The sequence below is a fragment of the Pteropus medius genome, unplaced genomic scaffold, assembly GCF_902729225.1.
Source record: "Pteropus medius unplaced genomic scaffold, Ma_sr-lr_union100, whole genome shotgun sequence".
In the NCBI taxonomy this organism is placed as follows: domain Eukaryota; kingdom Metazoa; phylum Chordata; class Mammalia; order Chiroptera; family Pteropodidae; genus Pteropus; species Pteropus medius.
In genome coordinates this window covers 7,043,238-7,060,616 of record NW_024344378.1, presented here as the reverse complement: position 1 = coordinate 7,060,616, position 17,379 = coordinate 7,043,238, and the positions used below count along the sequence as shown (strand labels likewise).

The 17,379-nt window shown below is 40.0% G+C and overlaps 1 protein-coding gene and 2 long non-coding RNA genes across 7 annotated transcripts in view; 1 reads left to right on the top strand and 2 right to left on the bottom strand.

Annotated features, from left to right (window-relative positions):
• The window catches only part of PROSER2 (proline and serine rich 2), a 37,531-nt gene extending 29,583 nt beyond the window's left edge, over positions 1-7,948 (bottom strand). For 2 of the 5 annotated variants that reach the window (XM_039871068.1, XM_039871066.1), the window contains exon 1: positions 7,799-7,948. Coding sequence is in view for 2 of the 5 variants with exons in the window: in XM_039871064.1 (XP_039726998.1) it covers positions 2,867-2,901 (35 nt within the window). In the remaining 3 variants the exon portion in view is untranslated. Of the gene's footprint in view, positions 1-2,866; positions 3,008-3,361; positions 3,404-7,798 lie in introns of those variants that run through there. The other 3 variants (XM_039871064.1, XM_039871065.1, XM_039871069.1) reach the window with 3 other exon arrangements.
• A 611-nt stretch (positions 7,949-8,559) lies between these two features.
• Positions 8,560-17,379, bottom strand: part of LOC120609033 (uncharacterized) — a 29,406-nt gene continuing 20,586 nt past the window's right edge. Inside the window, exon 2 of the long non-coding RNA XR_005654626.1 lies at positions 8,560-8,837. This is a non-coding gene — a long non-coding RNA (uncharacterized LOC120609033). The remainder of the gene's footprint in view (positions 8,838-17,379) is intronic.
• The window catches only part of LOC120609032 (uncharacterized), a 50,694-nt gene continuing 41,956 nt past the window's right edge, over positions 8,642-17,379 (top strand). The window contains exons 1-4 of the long non-coding RNA XR_005654625.1: positions 8,642-8,755; positions 12,289-12,340; positions 12,969-13,075; positions 13,637-13,719. This is a non-coding gene — a long non-coding RNA (uncharacterized LOC120609032). The remainder of the gene's footprint in view (positions 8,756-12,288; positions 12,341-12,968; positions 13,076-13,636; positions 13,720-17,379) is intronic.

Here is a 17,379-nt window from a genome sequence, read left to right as displayed (position 1 = left end):
GGGACAGAATACTCGGCTCTCAGCTTGGCTGAGGTGGGGGGTGCGAGAGGACAGCTGGCACTGCCCCCAGAAAGAGGGCCAGGAGCCTGGGCTGGAGACAAAGGCACCTCAAGAACCTCACCTGGTTCTTTGCCCTCTCCTGGCAGCCCTGCTCTGCGGCAGGTGCTCTGAGTCTCTGTACGCTTTCTGTCCTCCTTCCTGAGTCCTCAGCAGTGGGGGTGGGGATGGTGGCTGTTGTCTGTTGTCCGTAGGGCCTGGGTCTCCATAGGGATGTTAGGAGCTGCCCAGAGCCCACATCCACCAGACCCTGCTAGTGGGGTGAGGTGTTGGCCCCCGTCCTGGGGCAGGTTTACAAGCTCTAAGGGTACACTGCCCTGGTCTCCCAGGGAGAATGCTGGGAATTGCCCCCCAACTTCCACTCCCCATCCCACGAAACATAAGATGGGGTCAGGCTGCTTCCAGAAGTGGGAGATATCAGGCAGCCTGGGAGGGGGATGTAAAATAAAATAGGTTTTGCAAGTAAATAAAAAAGAAAAGAAAAGAAATTCAGCCTATCAACCTTTCTGGGAGAAAACTCAGCACCCTTAAGTAGCTGGACAGCGGAGTCTGGCAATTAAGTAATGACAAAGGTCTCTTAGTAAATCTCACCACTTCGGAAAACCAAAGCAAAACTAACATCCTGATGAAATGAGAATCCGCTGAGAAATACTATATTTAAACATGCTGTATTTTTATGTGATTTTTCAAGAGCACTGACTACTTTTTAAAAATATATATTTTTAAATTATAGTTGGCACACCATATTGTATTAGTTTCAGATATACAGCATAGTGATTAGACATTTATATATCTTATGAAGTGATCACCATAAGTATAGTACCTATCTGACATCATACATAGTTATGATGGTATCTTTAACTATATTCCTTATGCTGTACTTTACATCCCCATGACTGTTTTTATAACTGGAAGTTTATACTTAACCCCCTTCACCTTTTTCACCCATTTCCTCCTCCCCCTAAACAATCTGGTAATCATCAGTTTGTTCTCTGTATCTATGAATATGTTTCATTTTGTTTGTTCATTTGTTTTGTTTTGTTTTGTTTAGATTCCACATATAAATGAAATCATATGGTATTTGTCTTTCTCTGACTTAGCATAATACCCTTTAGAGTCATCCATGTTTTTGCAAATCACAAGATTTCATTCTTATGGCTGAGTAATATTCCATTGTATATATGCACTACATCTATTCATTAATCTATGGACACCCTAAGTTGCTTCCATATCTTGGCTATTGTAAATAGCACTGTAGTAAACATAGGGGTGCTTATATCTTTTCCAATTAGTGTTTTTGGATTTCTTTGGATAAATACCCAGAAGTGGGATTGCTGGGTCATATGGTAGTTCTATTTTTAATTTTTTACGAAACTGCCACTGTTCTCCATAGCGGCTGCACCAGTTTACAATCTCACCAACAGTGCACGAGGGTTCCCTTTTCACCACATCCCTGCCAACACTTGTTCTTTGTTGACTTTTTCATTATAGTCATTCTGACACGCGTGAGGTTACAGTATCTCACTGGGATTTTGATTTGCATTTCCATGATGATTAGTGATGTTGAACATCTTTTTATGTACCTGTTGGCCATCTGTATGTCTTCTTTGGAGAAATGTCTATTCAGGTCCTCTGCCCATTTTTTATTAGATTGTTTTTGTGATGTTGACTTGTATGAGTTCTTTATATATTTTGGATATTAACCTCTTATCAGTTGTGTCATTTGTTAATAACTTCTGCCATTCAGTAGGTTGCCTTTTCGTTTTGTTGACGGTTTCCTTCACAGTACAAAAGCTTAAGGGTCTAATATCTGGCGGGCAATTATTAGATTAAATCATATGAAGCTGTCATTTGTGTAGGTCAAAAACAGTTGAATATTAGTAATTCTATATGATTAGCCTAATTTCTTGAAATGAAATTTTGATTTAAATATAACTTTATTACATGTTTATACTGAAATGTTTTCTCTCAGAGGCTACCTCTAAAAATCACAATCGGAAGCAACAGGGAAAAAAATGTCTAATACACAACATATTTACCTCATGCACATTTTAAAGACATCTGATTCATAAAATGAAGTTGCCTGCATTAGCAGGAGTTCAGTCAACAAATTCATTGGTTATCTAGTGTGTGTGGAGGACAAGTTAGCATATGAGGAAGCCGAGATCCAAAAACATTTATATATCTTACAAATTAATCACCAGAATAAGTCTAGTAACCATCTGACATCATACATAGTTATGATAGTATCTTTTACGATATTCCTTATGCTGTACTTTACATCCCTGTGACTGTTTTAATAATTGGCAGTTTGTACTTAATCCCCTGCAAGTCGATTTGGCAAGCCAGAAAGAGCTGGTTCTAAGTCTTTAGCTTTCCACTCTAGAATAATGCTTTTTATAACTTTGCACTCAAACTTCTATTTGCCGTTTGACATTTTCAGTGCCATCCCTTGTTTGTACCACCTTATCTGTCTTCATCTTTCCATCCTCCCTTCCTCAACCTGAACATCTCACTAAACTTTAAGTTACTCCCTCAGTGCACAAACATTTACTGCACAATAAAGTCCCAACACAGATCCCCTATCATAACCCTGCTCATAAACCTTCATTGATGTCCCAAAGTCAAGGCTAAATTCTTCAGCATGATAAACAAAGCTACAATTCTACCATTCTGATTTCCCACTATCCTTTCCTCGTAGCCCAGCTCCAACGTGTCGTTCTCCAATAGATGTTCTGATGCCCATGAAAGAAAGAATGTCTCTGTCCACTGCTCCCAAAAAACTCGTGGGCCTTTGCTATGGACTCACATCTGACATTCGTTTTCTCTTCTCCACTGGATCATAGTTTCTCCAGGGCAGGGACCACATCTTATTCATCTCTGCATTCCCAGTTGTGCCTCAAATGGCAGGAGCTTAAACATTCATTAAAGCTCTTCAAACTCTCTCCGTCTTTACAAAAAAAAATACCAAACACACCATTTTGGAAGGCAGCAATTAACTACACTTACTAGTTTATTCTAGTATAAAAGAACACAGGCATTTTTTTTCATATAAGATAATTCCTTTAAGTAGTTGTGCAAAATAGACTATTTTAAATATGCCCACAGAATTAGGTTTGTAAAGAAAAGCGTGGTGAATCATTAATTCATAACTTCCAGTTTCAAGGTCTGAGAGGGCCTGAGATGTCATTTAGTCCTGCCCCAGATTTCATAGACCAGGAAACCAAGTTCCAGAAAGGTAAAGTGAATCCTAGGGTCACACAGCTATTTGGTGATGATACGTGAGATGGATTCCCTCACTTACAGTTTAATACTGCTCTTTTTCCCAAAGTCAGCCTCTATTAACCTGTTAATTAAAAAAAAAAAAAAGTGAGCTGCAAACATCAAAAACAAAAGCATACGAGTACTGATAGATTTATATGCCCAATGACTAGCCCAGTGCTCAGTGGCCAAAGAGCCCACGAATGTCGCTGAATGGATAGGTGAACACCCCAGGCCTTTGGACTGGTAACTAAAATAAGCAGAATATTAAATATTTCAAAGCACTAGTCAGACAACTAGTCTCCTAGACAGAACAGCAGAAGCCTAAAAAACAGAAAAAAGAAACAAACAAAAAAATGCTAAACAACAGAGTGAAGACTTGAGAACATAACATACAAACCATGCCCTATAAAAATAACTATACCTACTCACATGCAAGATTTTGGTGATATAAATGTTAATACAAAAGAGAATCAAGTCCGTGAACAGATATTTCTCCAAAGAAGGTCTATAAGTGGCCAAAAGGAACATGAGAAGATGCTCAGAATTATCAGTCATTAGGGAAATGCAAAGAAAAACTACAGTGAGATCCCACTTCATGCTCACTAGGATGACAATTAAAAAAAAAAAACATGGAAAATCACAAGTGTTGGTGAGGATGTGGAGAAATTGGACCCCTCCTACATTGCCAATGGGAATGGAAGAGGGCAGCTACAGTGGAAAATAGTTTGATGAGTCCTCAATAGGTTAAATATGGAATTACTATAGTATTCAGGAATTCTACTCTTAGGTATAGACCCAAAAGAACTGAAAACGGGTGTTCAAACAAAAACTTGTACCCAAATGTTTATAGCGGAATTATTCACAATAGCCAAATGGGGGCAACAACCTAGATGTCCATGAAATGATGAATGGATAAACAAACTGTGGTATATTCATACAATGAAATATTATTCAGCCGTAAACAGGAATGAGATACTGATACACGCTATAATATGGATGAATCATGAAAGCATTGTTAAGTGAAACTAACCAGACACAAAAAGCCACATATTGTATGATTTCATTTACATGAAATGTCCAGAACAGGCAATAATCCATAGAGATAGAAAGCAGATTCGTGGCTGCCAGGGAATGAAGTAGCGGAGAAATGGGGAATGATTGCTTAATGGGTATGGTGTTTCCTTCTGGGGTGATGAAAAAGTTCTGGAACTAGATAGTGGTGATAGTTGCACAACACTGTGAATGTAATTTTTTTTTACATTTAACTGTTGCAGTTTACTGAATGTATATTATACCTCAGTAAAGATATTTAAAAGAAAATAAAAAGGATGGCAAAAGATATATCAAGCAAATATTAACACCAGCAAAAATGAAAAGATCACTTCTGGCTTTATTACATTAGGCCAAACAGACTTTAAGGCAAAAATATTCATTAGTAATAAAGGTAACTGTGCAATGATAAAAATTCCTATTACACTTTGTATGTCTAACAACATAAACTTACAAATGCATATTGTTAGATATTAAAATATAAAGTTGTATGCACAGATAGTCTCAGAGTACCAGGAAGTACTGACAAATCCCCTATTATAGCAGGATCTTTCAATATGTCTCAGTTATCGACGTGAAAAGTAGATACAAAAGTAGTGAGGAATAATGCAATCAATAAGGTTCACTTAATAGATATTTGTAGATCTCTACAGAAAAAAATTAAAGAAAACATTCTTCTCAAGTACATAAAATGTAAATGTACTTAATGCCACTGATTTGTATACTTTAAAATGATAAATTTAATGTTATATGTATTTTAGAGAGAGAGGGAGAAAGAGAGAGGGAGAGAGAGAGAGATATCAAGTCTTCACGATTCTAGGGGCTTTGGAAATATCCAGTTTAAAGATACGAGTTCATAAAGAGCTATCACATCCCGATCCAATAAGGTGGAATGTTCTGCTCTACACATTCCTTTACCTGACTGCGCGAATTACAAACCCAGCACCTCCTTTCTTAAAATAGGTTTCAAGATTAATGTTGTGAGTCCCAAAGAGGGACAGGGGCATTACTTGAGAGGTGCAGCTTCACTGTGGTCTTCTACAGAGGCTGTTACCAGGATTTCTACTACAGCGCACAGACCCTGGACTCAATCAAAGGTCCCGGAGGGGATGCTGCAGGATAGCAGAGGGTCAGCTGTCGAGCCCATGCTCCTCAGCTGCCACCACCACTGCCACCAGAAAGGGCAATGGAAACTGAAACGAAATGCTGCCCTTCACCGGCAAAGGAAAGAGCTCGAGTTCTGGGATGCTCCTAGGATTCCCTGGCACCTACCCCTGAATGGCCTCCGTGTCACTGGCGGCTGTCCCACAACCATGTAGATAAGATACACTTGAACTTTTTGTTCCAGAGGATCCCCTGTCTCTGCTCCACCCAAGCCATTCACCTCTCTCCCTTTGGGCTTCAAGGCTCCACTCCACCCCTTGTAGTTATTTGAGATGATCTTTAGAATCAACACAGGGTGACAACTATAGGCTCCTTAGGTGACTGAGAACTTTGGAACCAGGGCCAGGTATATCTTTGGCTCTTGAGGAAGGCTTACTTGATCTGGTTTTAATTCTTTTGGCCATATGGCTGTTATCTAGATGTTTGTATGCTCAGTGACTAGCTCAGTACTCAGCACACTGTAGGTGCTCAGTCTACAAATATTGCTGAATGAATTAAAGGACATCCAGGACCTGCACTAAAACAGGCACATCCCCTCTGCCAAAAAAGGGGCCACCGTGGAGTCAAACACACTCAAATTTTCTGACAAGTATCTCTCTTCTTTCCAGCCTTCCCTAAATTAGTATTCTAATTTTGGCTTTCTGATCTTGAGTAATGGGGAAAATGTGTTACTTTTAAATTATCAACATCCAAAATTTTCAAGGGAAAGCTCCTTTGAAGTGCTGTTACCAGTCACTCTATCCAGTCACTTAAAAATGTCTATTACTGGTCTGGGCAAGAAAATACACAAGATTCCATACATACACTGTCAAGTTTGGCAAGAGAGATTTTAGACAACTTCCATCCTTCCCACCCAATCCCAAGTAAATAGGGCATTTGTTTGTATTTCCACATTGGCCTCATGAAGGAAAATACCTCCTCCACCTAGAAAAACAATCTGTAACATTCAGACATGGAACTTTAAGGGCAAACGTTGTAGTGAGTGCTTAGAGCACTAAGTATGTAGTGCTTTTAAAAAACATACGGGAGAAAAGTATCTTTAATAAAGGTTTCTCCTGCTGGCATTTTCCTCAAGTTTACACTTATACCTGGTTTAGTGTTTTTATGCCTTCTAGAAATATAGGTTAAAAAAAATTGTTCTCCATTAATGTTGGAGCCAGAAGGAGCCTTCTTCCTAGTCTCCAGCAACAGACTTGAACGTTTTACCTGGGGGTGGAGGGGAGACACAAAAATCATTTTTCTCTTAACTCCACGTCAAGTTTTCTGCTCTGTTCAACTAGGTCCTGGTAAAGAGTTAAGTTTTCTGAGGTTAGTTTCTGCGGTTTTTTTTTCCAAAAGAAAAGAAAAGAAAAAAGCTAGACGCGTAAACTTAGACTCCGTAAAACAATACTGGGAAAGTTTCAAAGCCTTGGAGAAATGCTGGAGTTTATTTTATTGCCTTTTGTTAAATTGCATCACATCGACCACATTTTCTTCTCTTTTTAAAATCCCTCCCGCCCCAGCTCACAGGCAGATCCTACACGTGCCTGTGGGATTCAGTTACCTGTTGGGGGTCGGGGGTTGGGGAGCAGAGGTGGGGATGAAAATCTAGTGGTCACTTTGCGCAGGATCTAAGATTAACAGGTGGCGTTGGCCACCTCCCGCCAACGTTAGGCTCCCGACCTCCTCACCGCGGCATCAGGGACAGAGCGCCCCGGGAGTTCGAGGGCCGCCGCGGCAAGTGGGGCGACGATTCCCTCGCACGGCTCCGGGAAGGGCGGTGGGGGCAGCGGAGGGATGTTAGGGGCACCCTGGACCCCGCTCTGAGCTCAAAGCTAAGCATGTGCCACAGACCACCGTGCGCCCCACAACAGGACAACCACAGAGTGGGAAAACGCCGCGTCCTCCCTACCGCTCGCGACCGGGGAGCACGCGAAACCCTGATTTCTCAAAGGAGGAACCGGGTTTCCCGTGAATGAGGCCGTGGGGTTGACCACGGTCCCTCGGATTGCAGCAGTCTGCCCTAACTTCCAGGAGACCGGGACATGCGATGTGGAGGAGAGGAAGAGTGCGCAAGAAGACAACCACGGAAGGCGGGCACCGCCGGCAGCGGGTCACAGGAAAAGGGGATCACCCTTCTCTACCTGAAACCCACGCGAACTTGGCCTCCCTCATCAGACTCCAAACGTCTCCCGGCTCACTGACATGCCAGGCGAGGGGACCCGCTGCCAGGTCGTACCCCCGCCGACCTAACCCTGCCGGTGATCGAAAAGTCCGCACTCACCTGGCAGGAACCCCCTCGCCGGGGTCTGCAGGTGCCCACCCGGACCGCCACTCCGAGACCTCGCGCCGTGCGACAGCCGCTCAGCCCGCGCTCGCTTCGCGGACAGTGCCCGGCCGCCCCGCCGCGCGTTCACACCCGCCGCGCGCTCCCCCGCCGTGCGCGCGCGCTTATGCGCGGTGCGCTGTCCCGCCGCGCGCTCTTCCTCCGCGCGCTCGCTCATGCGCGGTGCACCGCCCCCCGCCGCGCGCTCAGCCCCGCCCACCCCACGGGCGCTCGCTCATGCGCGGTGCACCGCCCCGCCGCGCTCACTACCCCCGCCCGCCGCGCCCTCACCACCCTCAACCCCACGCGCGCTCGCTCATGCGCGGTGCACCGCCCCGCCGCGCTCACTACCCACCCGCCCGACGCGCGCTCACTCGCCCAAAGCCACGCGCGCTCGCTCGTGCGCGGTGCACCGACCCGCCGCGTGCCCACCAGTCCGACCTTCGCGCCCGAGACGCGCACAGCTCCTGCCCCGGGCATTTAAAGGGACAGGCCCGCGCGCGGGAATCGCCCGCGACCGCCTCTCTCAGGGGTCCTCGATCTTGGTATGAGTGAAACCCCACCCGCCATCTCCGTGCTACACATACGGAGGAAAGTAACAGGGGTTTGCGTTTGAAGCTCTGAAGAAACGGGACAATCTGTCCCAATCCCCACCCCGTGAACTTTGAGAGGTTATTTTATGTTTGGTGGCAATTACTACGAACTGAATACTTATTACCTTCGGATGAGCCATTTTACATACTTTATTTCAACTAATCCTCAGGACAATGCCCTGATTTCTTGCCCCCATTTTACAGAGGAGGGTTCTGAGGAAAACCGTCGCAGAGAGGCGAAGAAACTGGTCCTAGGGTTTTGACCCCCATTGCTCCGCGCCGTTTTCTCCTTGACTCTGTCCCTGTGGAAACACCGACTGAGGTAATAAATAGCTGGTTGCAGAGGGCTCTATAAGCTGGTGGAAGGTTACACCACCAAAGCCTCCTTGGGGTGCATCGACTCTCTAGAAAGGGAGAAAGCAAGAGTTGTGGTTAGGGTTGGCTGTGTACTACTCCAACGGCAGACATTATAACCTCCTATATTCCAGAATGCTGTTCGTGTTTATCCCCATTCTACAGAAAACTCAGGAAGGAAGTGGTTGGTTGTACAGAATAGCTGAGTCATTGGTAGTGCTCCCGGCTGAGCCCCAATTCCTTCGTCCTTAGATCATTTCTTTGCCCTCCCCAGGAAGAGATACCTGATTAAAGAGAAGAAAACTTTTTCTCTAATAACACATTGGCCTCATCTAACTCCCTGCATCTTTAATTAATGTTTGCAAAGCTCTTTAATCCACCCAACGTGCTAGTTAATTAGGCAAGTATTATTATCCCCCTCTTTCTGAACCAAATCCAGGAGAGAATCAATTCTGTCAGTTCTTGATCCTTGCGGAATAATGGGCCTAAGCTTTCTGTTTACATTCTTTTTTTTTTCCCCTCTTAAATTTTGTTTCATATGTTAAATACTAATGCACTTATCATGAATTGGCTTAGTAAAGGTTAAATAATATTAAATACCTGCAAATGAGAGGTAGTGTAGGCAACCTGTCTTTAAGGAACTCAGATAAAGAAAAAAAGACATTTTGATAAGTGCTTCCTAAAATTTGTTTTCTTTTTTATTATGCTTTTTGCTCGGTTAAGCTTTTGGATATATAAATATATTTTACCTTAGTGTTTTTTTTTTAATTTACTTTAAAATTTTAATTTACACATTATCTTTTGTATAAAATTTTAATTTTACACAATGTTTTTTCTTACAGAAGAAGGAGAAATAAGAAGGGAAAAAAAAAATCAAAGGATGATGGCATTAGGAAGGAATAAATGGAAAAGAAAAAGGCAAACAAGGTGGGCAGGAAATGAACAGGGAAGAAAACAGCCTGGGATTTCAACCAAGAGGCAGCAGGGGAAATGAGGCCAGTCCCCTGCTAGCTCATCTCAGATCTTATGGGATTTACAAGCAGGTGGCCTCTCCTCTGGGCTGGTGCAGACCTAGGCAGGGCGGGGTGTGACTACCTGAGCACAGGCAGGCTTTCAGTCCCGTCTGCACTCCTTTTTAGGCAGCTTTGTGCCAACTGACCGTACACAAAAGGACTAAAAGAATGAAAGGACATGATGTAAGAAAACAAGAAATGGCTTAGAGGGGGAATTTAAAGATAGTTATTCATGAAAGTACTTAGGTAATGTCAAGGGAAAAAAAGGAACAAAGAAACATCTGGCAGGTCTTCGTATATACTATTGTTGCTACTTTAAAACATGAAATTTATAAAATTCTACTTTATATTAACTTTTAATTAAATGTCTTTGGAGGACTGGTCTTTGCTTTAAAAATGCTGCTAATACATGGCCCCCAAATATTAGACAGTTGTTCTTATGAACTTTGTGTAAGTTTAAAATTTTAAAGTAAACTAAAAAAGTTAAGCTAAACATGTTTTTTATGAAAATGATTACAGTTCTGTGTATAAAATTGATTTGAGAAAAGTGCAATATCTGTGATGGCCACTAGAGAGAGGCAGACAGGAAAGAAGAAAGAATAGTAAGAAATTTAACGAATATTCTTTATTAAGTAATTATAACATTTTAGAGCTGAAAGGGTAGATGTTAAGACATGATTTTGCTTTATGCCTCTTCCACGGAGGGGATGTGTAGCCCTGAGCTATTTATTCTTTTTGAGACTCAATTCCTTATCTGTATAATGAGGCTATTAACACCTATCCTATGAAGCTAAAATGAAATTATTTTAATGTTTACTAGAACAAATAGCAAATGAGAAGTGTTAAGAAAATTATGAAAATGAAGAAAGATATGGTAAATTCCTCTGTTTATTTTTGAAATAGGGCTATAACATCTTAAAATAGAGCTATAATAATTTATTGTCATAATAGAATAATAGATATTGAATGATATTGATAATAGAATGAAATAACCCAAAAACAGATAGTATTGATATAGTGTAGACTTTGATATATGATAAAAGTCATCTAAAGTAAATGATAAAGAGATGGATTCTCAATAAATGGGCTTGAGAAAACTAGTACTTTTAAAAAATTTAATCAGGTTGAGCCCTTAACTTTCATTATGTGCTAAAAGAAATTTCAGCTGCATTAAAGAATTTAAAACCTAGGAGAAAACTTAGGCAAATCTTTATGTAACCTCAAGATGGGAGAAGAAAAGAAATGGGAAAATCATACAGGAAATAACCATTAGACTAGATTACATAAAAAATTTGAAATTCTGACAACTAAATATTTTATGAACAAAATTTGGAAAGGATAAATATAGCAAATCCGACAGTTAATTTTATTAATACAAGAGTACACACAAATTGATAAGAAAACTCTAATAATTCAATGAAAAAATTTCCTCAAAAAGAAAATAAAAATGTTTAGTAGTTAGCTGTGTGTGTGTGAGTGTGTGTGTGTTTGTAATTATTTTTAAAGTGTTTAGACTACCTAGTAATTTAAAGAATAAAAATTTAAAATAATACACAGTGTTTGTACTATTAGAAAAAAATGTTCTTAAATTCTAATATTCAGTTCTGGCAGGAGCATAGTGAAATGGGCAATTTTATATATTATTAGTGGAAACATAAGTTTATATAACTCTATTGGAAAGCAATTTCATGAACTATTTCAAGAGCCTTAAAAATATTTATACACTTTGACCCTATAATTCCATCTCTAGGGATTCTATAGAAATAATCAGAAATGAGCACAAAGATTTGTGCATAAAGATATGAACTGTCTCCTTTTTTTGTAATGTCAGAAAATTAGAATAATAAAATATCCAAAATAATTACAAACACACACACACTCACACACACAGAGCTAACTACTAAGGGGAAGTTCAAATAAACTATTATGTAGCTATTAAAAATGAGGAATTTTTTGTGAACACAAAATACCTAAATTATTATTAAGGGGGAAAAGAACAGTACAAAATTGTATGTAAATTATTACTTCAGCTATGGAAAATGCATATGTATATGGACAAACTAGAAGGAACTTTATCAAAAGGATGAAAGTTACTGTTTTTGGTTCTGATTACATGATTATAGTATTGTGTATGTTTTAAATTTTCTGTTGTGACTGTTACTTTTATAAATCAACAGAGACATATTATTTTTATATGAGACAATAAATGCCAGTGTGCATAGCATAGAGTCCAGTTTATATCAAACATTCAATAGATAGATGATAGAAAGAAGAGAAGGAGATTGATGTACATCAAGGATGAATTACTAGTGAAATTTCTTGATTTAATAAAAAAGGAAATAATTATTATACTTCTACAGATGAGGAAATTATGACCTGGAGGTTCTTTAATGACAAGTTTAGAGAAAAACTAAAAAAAAGGCAATAATGAAGTGTTCCATATGTCCTGAAAGCTAATAGATGATGTGCTACCTTCTCTGTGTTTCAGATCAGTATTTGAAGGAGAAATATTTGCGGAAGAACAAATATAGAAGCAAACGGTAAATAAGTTATCCCTAAAATTTAATGATAATAGTTCTAAAAAAGAAGCAAGACTCCAAAAGGTCCCTGGTGAACCCATGCTGCTCATGCAAACTTTCCTGAAATTTCCTGAAACAAAATTTACTCCCAAAGCTAAGTGGCTGAGGTCCAAACAGGAAAAGGGAATGCATGGCACACATTCATTCTTCATCCAAAAATTATCTGTGGTCTCTTATGTACTGGGTGTTACTATCGGTAAGGTCTAGGAGATACAACTATGAATGGCAAAGATAAGCTGTCTGTCTACATGGAATTTGTGGTATAAGAGGGGTTGGGAGGATACAGGTAAGAATCAAATGATAAACTGGTTAATCACTAACAATTTGTTAATCTCCAGGTAGAGTATAAGTGATTCTATAGATGAAAACAGTAAAATGTGCTACATTCCCCTAAAGAAAAGCCCGAAAAGCAATTGGTGGTTAAAATTTGTCTGAGAACAACTTGTTTTGCTTCTGCTGACCTCTGGCTAGTTTTCGGTTTATAGACGGAGAAAGCAAAGCTGACAGTGGTTTGGAAATGGCTTGGGGAACCTGCAGCCTTAGGAAATTTCCTATGCAAGTGTCTTAACTCTCTCCATCTTCCCACCAGATCTTCACTAACACTTGTGAGTGCTTTGGGAGTGAACTTCGTTTCAGGAAATTTCAGAAAATTTCAGAATTAAACAAGAGCTGCAACTGGCCTCAACTGAGTGGCAGGTAAGAGCTGGATCCAAGGAGACCCAGTCCTCTTTGTGTTACAGACATAGCAGGTAGCACTTTTGAAAAGAAAAGTGATTCTAGTGAGTCGAGTACTTACCATTTATAGTTTGTGTTACCTTTCTACTAAGTCGAATTCTTATAAACCCATTTCAGTTAAAAGATTTCATGATAGCAAATTTCTAAGTTTGAGGGCTGACACTTTTTTCTGTACAATTCTGTCATGACCCACTGCATAACTTCCTCTTTGATGTGACCCTGAACTTAAGGATTTCCTGACTTTTGAGTGAGCACTTTGCCTAGTGCTGTAGTCAGGGAGTGAGGACAAAGGTATCACCAGGCAGGATAGCTGACTACTTTATGGGGCCAGAGAGTCCAGTCTGCCCTCCAGCTTTATACACCCAACAACTGGATTCCCATCAGGGCCACCTAGATGTCACTATGTCGTCAGGCACAAGGTCTCACTTGTATCTCCAAGTTGCAATATTGGGGAATGGAAAGATAAAGGAATCTTGCTGGCAATTCTTTGATAAGCTTAAAATATTTTATTTTAATTTCTAGATTATTAAATAAGTTTTAAAAAAGAGAATCACAACTGGACAAAAAAAAAAAAATGGAAATCACACCAGATGCTACCATCTACTGTGAGTAATCAAATGTTGTGGGATTTTTTTCCCCTCGTCCTAAAATTGCAACTGAGAACCAAAAGTGCATACCGTTTCTTACATTACAAATTCAAGAGGTCGCCAGGAACTAACCATCTCTTTAGGACTTACTGACAGTTAACATATCTGAACTGGCCCTAACACCGACAGCACCCCCAACCCTACCCGTTTTCCCAAACTAAGAAGCAGTGTGAGGGTCCTAAGCTCTGTGGAGATGCAGTTAGTACTCATGGTGGGAGGCTGTTCCCTCCTCCATGTGTGGTGGGGAGGGAGCGGATGGTGTATTCCTGTTCTATCCATTCAGGATAATCTCCCTTCTAATTATCCTCAAATCGACTGATTAGGATCTTTATATCTACAAAGTCTGTTTTGCCATATGATGTGACATAATCACAGAGGAGACAGTTCATCATATTCTCAGGTTCCACTCAAATTTAAGGGGGCTGGAACCCTGGGGGGCAGCTTCAAATTCTGCCTACCACAAAGGAGAAGGGGTTTCTTTAATCCCACAGCCAGGTAAGGGAGAGAGTCAGCAAGACAGGGATATTGGACTCCTGCTAAGGCGCAGACTCCAAAATTCTCTTCGGGCCACAAGGAGCTGAGCAGGATGAAAGGGTAATAGTGAACTTTCTGGGAGCCAAGGAGCATGGCACAAAATCTCCTTGCCACTGAGGTTTGGGGACAAACTTGAAAGTCACACGCTCACTCCTAGGCTGGAGATTTCACGGGAGTATCCATCAGGGTTTGAAGGGCTGTAAGGACAGTGAGCCTGGAAAGAAGATGGGGTAGCTCTACCCACCCCAGATCTCTAAGTCCTTCTAAGCCTGGAGAAGGGGACCTAATGGTTCCTGGGCTCAGGAACACGGAAGCTATCAAGGGGCAGAGCCAGCAAGCTACTGGGGGGCTAATGGGCTGGGCAAATTAGTTTGAGATGGAAGTTTTCAAATGATTAATATTGAATCTTTTTAAAAAAAATTTTTTTTGTAGTAAAATACACATAACATAAAATTCAACATTTTAACAATTTTTAAATATACAAGTCAGTGGCATTTAATACATTCATAATGTTTTGCAACCATCACCACCATCCATCTCCAGGACTTTTTCATTATTGGAAATGGAAACTTTACCTATTAAATACTAACTTCCCATTTCCCCCTCCAACCAGCCCTTGGTAACCACCACCCTGTTTTTTGTCTCTATGAATTTGCCTATTCTGGGTACTTCTTATAAATGAAATCATATAATATTTGTCCTTTTGTGTCTGTCTTCTTTCACTTAGCAGTGTTTTCAAGGATCATCCATGTTGTCAATATATATTAGAATTTTCATACTTTTTAGGGCCAAATACTCTTCCATTGTATGTATAGGTCACATTTCATTTATCTGTTCTTCCGACATTGAACACTTAGTTTGCTTCCAGTGATCATGGATGCACAATGATCTGTTTGAGTTTCTCTTTTCAGTGATTTTGGGTATTTGCCCAGAAGTGGAATTGCTGAATCATATGGCAATTTTTTTTTTACTTCATACCTTTATTTTTAATTTTTATTTTTTTTAATTTTTATTTTTCAGTTAGAGTTGATGGTGGTTCTATGTTTAACTTTTTGAGGAGCCACCATACTGTTTTCCACAGCAGCTGTACTATTTTACATGCCCACCAGCAATTTATGAGAGTTTCCATCTCTCCCCATACTTACCAGCACTCGTTATTTTCTTTCTTTCTTTTTCTTTTTCTTTCTTCTTCTCTCTCTCTCTCTCTCTCTCTTTTTTTTTCTTTTCTTTTCTTTTCTTCTTCTTCTTTCTTCTTCTCTTTCTTTCTTTCTTTTTAATAATGAGAACTGAATCTTAAATACAAAAATGACGCTGGTCTAATAACCAAAAAAGTTAGGGAAATTATTAAATTATAAAATTATTAAATCTGGTCTGATCACTGATGCTCTGCTACTCTATGGGAAATGGGAATTCAACAGAAACACCTGGAGACAGATGCTGACAGCAATAAAACCGTTTCATGCTTACGTCCTAACAAGTTGAGAATCCGGAATATACCAGTTACAGGAATAAAATTCTTTTCCTTAAAATGTTTACTAACTTTGAAAATGATTCACATAAGAATGTAGCAAACTAATAGTTATATTTATTGTGTCCTACATTTCACTTCCTATTCATTTCCTAAACTCTTGTTGTTCGGGGTAGCGGGGGAGGAAGAAACTTTTCTCTACCCTCCAGGTTCTTTCAGCTGGTCTATTAATCAAATAGACATGATTAGCCAGAGAAAATGACCAAATTTAATTACATACATATGTATGGAACCCCGCATACGTGAGAGAGTTGAGAGAGTCAGAGACCCCACAAACATGAGAGGTTTAGAGACTGAAAGAGAAATTGAGGTACATAAAATATTGTGAACTAGGGCAATCAGAGTTAATTACAGGGAGAGCACATGTTCAGTAATTATCAGTTTGTCCTGCCATATGTAAAAAGTTATTTCTGGTGATAACTCTTATCGTGGACCATACTCCTAATTTGAATTCTTCTAGTTAGTTAAGGGGAAGAGGGAACAGAAGTTTCTCTTGAACCCACAGGGTCTCAGTTGCCTTGAGCTCAAAATAATCTACGTACAACTGAGGCACATCTTGGGGTGACTCATTCTGAATCCCTACAGGATTTATTCCTACATCATTCTGAAGCCGTATTCTCTTAGTTCTCATCCTAGCTTTCAGCTATTGCCAGTTTGGACCATCCATTAAATATAAGTATTTTTCCCAAAGTTGAGTCTTCAGCAGAATTCACACTGCTTTCCTTGGGCAAAGGCATTCATCACCCTGGCTTCAAATATTACTTCTGTAACGATGACCTGAAAAATCTCCACCTCTGAGCATTATTTGTTTTGTTTAACAAGCTGAGTGCCTACTGTGGTTCTGGCCAGGGACCTTGTTTTAGCTGGGCATCTCATTCATTAAATCCATTCATCCATCTATCATACCTATTTGGTTGTGAAAGGCCAGGCTCTCTTAGAACACTGGAGATGGGAGAGGTACAGACTTTAAAAAAAAAAAGTGAAATCATTCAGCATGATACAGAAACAGGGGTAATCCACTGGCATCTCAAGAAGGGGTTGAGATCCTGAAGAAGGAAGTAGAAGTATCTAGAGAAGTAGGGGCGGGGAGGGCTAGATAGAAACATGATAGAAGGCCCGGTCCTATGGAGAGACATGGATATAAAACATTCTTGTGTGGGAAATGACAGGGCTTTAAGGAAGCAATGATGTCTGACATTAAATTCGAAGTGTCCTATGTATCTATGAGTTTGTTTCTATTTTGTTTGTTCATTTATTTTAATTTTAGATTCCACATGTAAATGAAATTATATTGTATTTGTCTTTCTCTGTCTGACTTATTTGACTTAGCATAATGTCCTCTAGAGCCATTCATGTTGTTGTAAGTGGCAAGATTTCTTTTTTTTATGTCTGAGTACTATTCCATTGCATATACATGTACCACATCTTTATCCATTTGCCCATCAGTGGACACTTAGGTTGCTTCTACATCTTGGCTATTATAGGTAATGCTAAAATGAATATAGGGATGCATATATCTTTGAATTAGTATTTTGGATTTCTTTAGATAAATACCC